We start from the raw sequence: 3,866 nt of genomic DNA, 5'->3' as shown, positions 1-3,866 counted from the left end.
AGATTAATATAACTTAGACTAATATTCCTTAATGTAAATCTCAAACACATAACTCAAAAATCTTTGACATAAAACTAATATATATTAATCTTATTCTTTAAGAAATTATATTTTTTATTTTGTTTTATTGAATAAAGATAATATACAATAGAAGAATAATAATTACAAAAGATCTATATAAGAAAAGATTACGTAAACAACACTAACGAAACATGATTACTCTTCTTTTACATTTTTTTCATTAACCTATAAAAATAAGATCATTTAAATTTTTGTAGAGTTCTACTTTGTAGATTAACTTGAGTTAATCTATAAAACAAAACCCTAGATACTAAAATAATAATTTAATGTATGAAAATATAAATTCTGAATTAATGAAAAAATAAATAAAAATCCTAAAGCTAGGAAATCCACACTGAAATATCTTTAGAATTTCAATTTTCTTGGAAGGTGCCCCCAAAATGGGTGACCCTGGCTTCATCACTGGATTTGCTGGTTATGCCATTCAGTTGGCTTGGGATCAGATAATGCATCACATCAACATTGCCATCCGATGCAAGAAAGAGTTGGATGCCCTCAAACTTCTGCTTCCCAGAATTCAAGCAATGAATGTGGAATTGCAGGAGTATCGAAAAGCTTTGAACTCTGGCAAAATGAGTACGTCACCTCACCATCCTTTGCCCTCCACAGTCAACAGCTGGTTGAACGAATTGAATGCCCTTCTGGAGGAAGCATCTGATTTGGCCCAGTACTGCAGTGTACGCTCATACTTTTATCTCTTTTCTCGTTACAGAATGAGCAGAAAGATCAGGCACCTCATTGACAATCTAGAAAAGCATATAGCCTGCACGCCTTCTGTTGCTTTTCTGCACCAACTGCAGCAGCATGTCGCGAATCGGCAAGTGCTTGAGCAGATTAAAGAGAGATTGGATTATCTTAATCATAGTACTTCAGCAGTGGCCAGCGCATCTGGAGATCCCTTTCCATCCATTTATTCGGCCACTTCCAACAAGAAGTATATTGAGGAGGCAGTCATTGTGAGACAGGATTCTGAATCAGACAGACTTGTGGAGCTGATTGATTCACAGCAGCACAAAAATGTGTCTCGTTTAGGACTAGTTGGGAAGGGTGGGGCCGGTAAGACTCTGTTACTCAAACGAGTCTTCAACAGTGACCAGGTACAGAGTCTCTTTCGCAATGATTTGATGCTTTGGCTTACTGTTTCACAGAATCCATCTTTCAATACTCTCCGAGACGATCTTGTGAAACAAATATCTATTCAAGTAAATGAAAGATTGGACAGTAGAGAGGAAGACCATGTGAAAACTTGGTTGAATGAATGCATGAGAAAGCACAAATTTGCCCTATTTTTAGATGATATTTGGGAAACAAGTGCAGCCTCGCTGTTAGAGGAGCTATGTGTGCCCCATTCTCCACACCACAAGTCTAACATCATCATTGCCACTTCCAGAACTAGTAGTGTGGTCTCACAGTTGGGTGTTCGGCCTTCATCACTCATCGAAATGCAAGATTTGACTGAGGACGACGGTTGGAGATTGTTTTCTTTCTATGCATTTCCACACAGCGATGGAATTTTGCCCATGAGCATTGACCAAGAAATAGCGAGGAGTGTCTGCAAGGAGTGTCATGGGGGCCTTCCGTTAGCCCTCAAAGTAATTGGGAAGGCAATGGTAAGAGTCACTCTGTCAAATGAATGGGAATTGACAGTCAAGAAGTTGCTACAATGCTTTGGCCGACGTGGCTGGCTATGGCATTTCCTTGCAGTTGTGCTTCCTCTGCCTTGCTGCTTTCTCAAAAGGTCATGTCATCTATTCTAATGATGCCATTGACTACTGGATTGGAGAAGGGTTGGTGGCCGGAAGGGATCCTCTTCAAATCGGAGACACATACGTCATTCTGTTACCGGATCGATGCCTTATTGAACCAATCCAGAAGGATTATGACGGAAAGGTAATCTGCTTCAGGGTACATGATGTTCTGCATGACTTAGCACAACAAATTGCTGAGAAGGAAGAAAAATGCTTCTTCCAGGCAAGCAAAGGCTTACAGGAGTTTCCTATGGTCGATTGTGCAGGACATATCAGAATTTCATTAGAAGACAACAGTTTGACTAGGGTTCCTAAAGAAATCCGAGCTCCTTATATCCGCTCCCTGCTACTCTCTTCTAATCCTTCTTTGACGGAAATTCCAAAAGAAGTGATTGGGAGTATGACCGCTCTCAGGGTCCTGGATTTGTCACGGACTGCCCTCCAGTCGTTGCCAGAAAACATGGGATGTTTGAAGCGTTTAGTTTACCTCGGGTTATCCTTTGTGCCACTCAAGAGACTGCCCAACTCTGTCACTGCTCTTAAAAACCTGCAAATATTAGATCTTTATCGATCTGATATTACACAACTCCCGTCCGGCATTTCTAAGTTGACTTCTCTAAAACTGTTGGATGTTAGTTTCTGCAAACATCTGCAGTGGAAGCCTTATGGGATCTCACGCCTTACGTCCCTGGAGTACCTGGATGCATTTGCTTCTTCAAATATGCAGTGGAACAAGTGCAGAAGGGATCGGCTTCCAATTAGTGATTTGGGCACCCTAAACAAACTGAAAAGGTTGGGGCTCCATAATAATGGTGAGATAATTCAGAAAGGAATGTTGGGAACCATGAATCAGGTGGAATATCTATGTATGCATCTGACGGGTATGGAAAGCCTACCACAAGACATAATTTCCATGTCAAAATTGAGAAAACTTTTATTAACATGTCCTCAGTTAGTCCAGATAGAAAATTCATTTTGTGAATTTCAAAAGCCGGGTTATCTTAGTTTGTTCGATTGTGGCATGTTGAAACAACTACCTAACTTGCACAATCTTCTAAGTCTAAAGAACCTGCATATCGTTGAGTGCCCCAACATTGAGAAGTTTCCAGAGGAATTTGGCAAGAAGGGGTGATTTCCTAAGTTGGAGATATTTTCAGTGGTGAAGCTGAGGAAGCTGGAGCAGCTGCCAATAGTGGAAGAAGCAGCACTGCCTTCACTTAAAACATTGACAATAATGAAGTGTGAGGCATTGCAGAGGCTACCACAGTGTTATTGGAATTTGAAGAGTGTAGAGAAGATAAGAGTGTATGGTTGTTCAAAGGTTCTATTTGTCATGGCAGAGGAAGAAAGCTTAATCAAGACAAAGATTAAGGTGCAAACAATAACATTATCTACGATAGAAACTCAAACATCGGAAGAACGGTATCATGATATTCTTCAAGGGGGTGAACATTTTTATTATGGTGAATTTTGGTGTAGTGAGATGTTTCAGCTTTTTGCTGGCATTAATCGATTTTATTTGTTCTGAATTATTTCATTCAAAATAGTGGTATATAAATAATTTTAATGTTATGTTCAAATATAAATTGTAGATAAAAAAAAGGTTTCTATTTAATGTTTCTATTTTTGTGTTTTATATAACATTATATATTACAAATTTACTATTGTGATTTGACAATTCTTTGTTATACATTATGTTAGAATTAATTCATTTCAATAAGTGTCTTGTTAATTTTGATAATATTATATAATTTAAATTTATTTGTATAATGAGTCATATGATGCGACCTTATCTACAGTTCTCAAATTGTATATCATTTAGTGTTTTAGTGTTCAAGATTATTGCTTATAACTATATTATATTACATAGTTAATCAACAAGAATTATTATTTTTTATTGAAATCAATTTTACATTGAGTTGTACTTTATTAAACTTAATTTAATGATAAATCTTTATCCTTGTTCTTATTAAAGAGAAGCATTTGTATTTTTGAATTTTACATAATTTTTGGTATATGTTCTATATTTATTAGATT

At 37.1% G+C, this 3,866-nt stretch overlaps 1 protein-coding gene across 1 annotated transcript; it reads left to right on the top strand.

Annotated features, from left to right (window-relative positions):
- The first annotated feature begins 461 nt into the window (after positions 1 to 461).
- On the top strand, positions 462 to 3,357 carry LOC131876258 (probable disease resistance protein At4g27220). Its single transcript, XM_059221159.1, has 3 exons — positions 462 to 1,691; positions 1,786 to 2,710; positions 2,987 to 3,357. Exons 1-3 carry the CDS (start codon positions 462 to 464, stop codon positions 3,355 to 3,357), a joined length of 2,526 nt encoding a protein of 841 aa, XP_059077142.1.
- The last annotated feature ends 509 nt before the right edge of the window (positions 3,358 to 3,866 follow it).

This window comes from Cryptomeria japonica, chromosome 5 (assembly GCF_030272615.1).
Source record: "Cryptomeria japonica chromosome 5, Sugi_1.0, whole genome shotgun sequence".
Taxonomy (NCBI): domain Eukaryota; kingdom Viridiplantae; phylum Streptophyta; class Pinopsida; order Cupressales; family Cupressaceae; genus Cryptomeria; species Cryptomeria japonica.
Note: the sequence above shows the minus strand (reverse complement) of the source record. Positions and strands in the feature narration are given on the sequence as shown.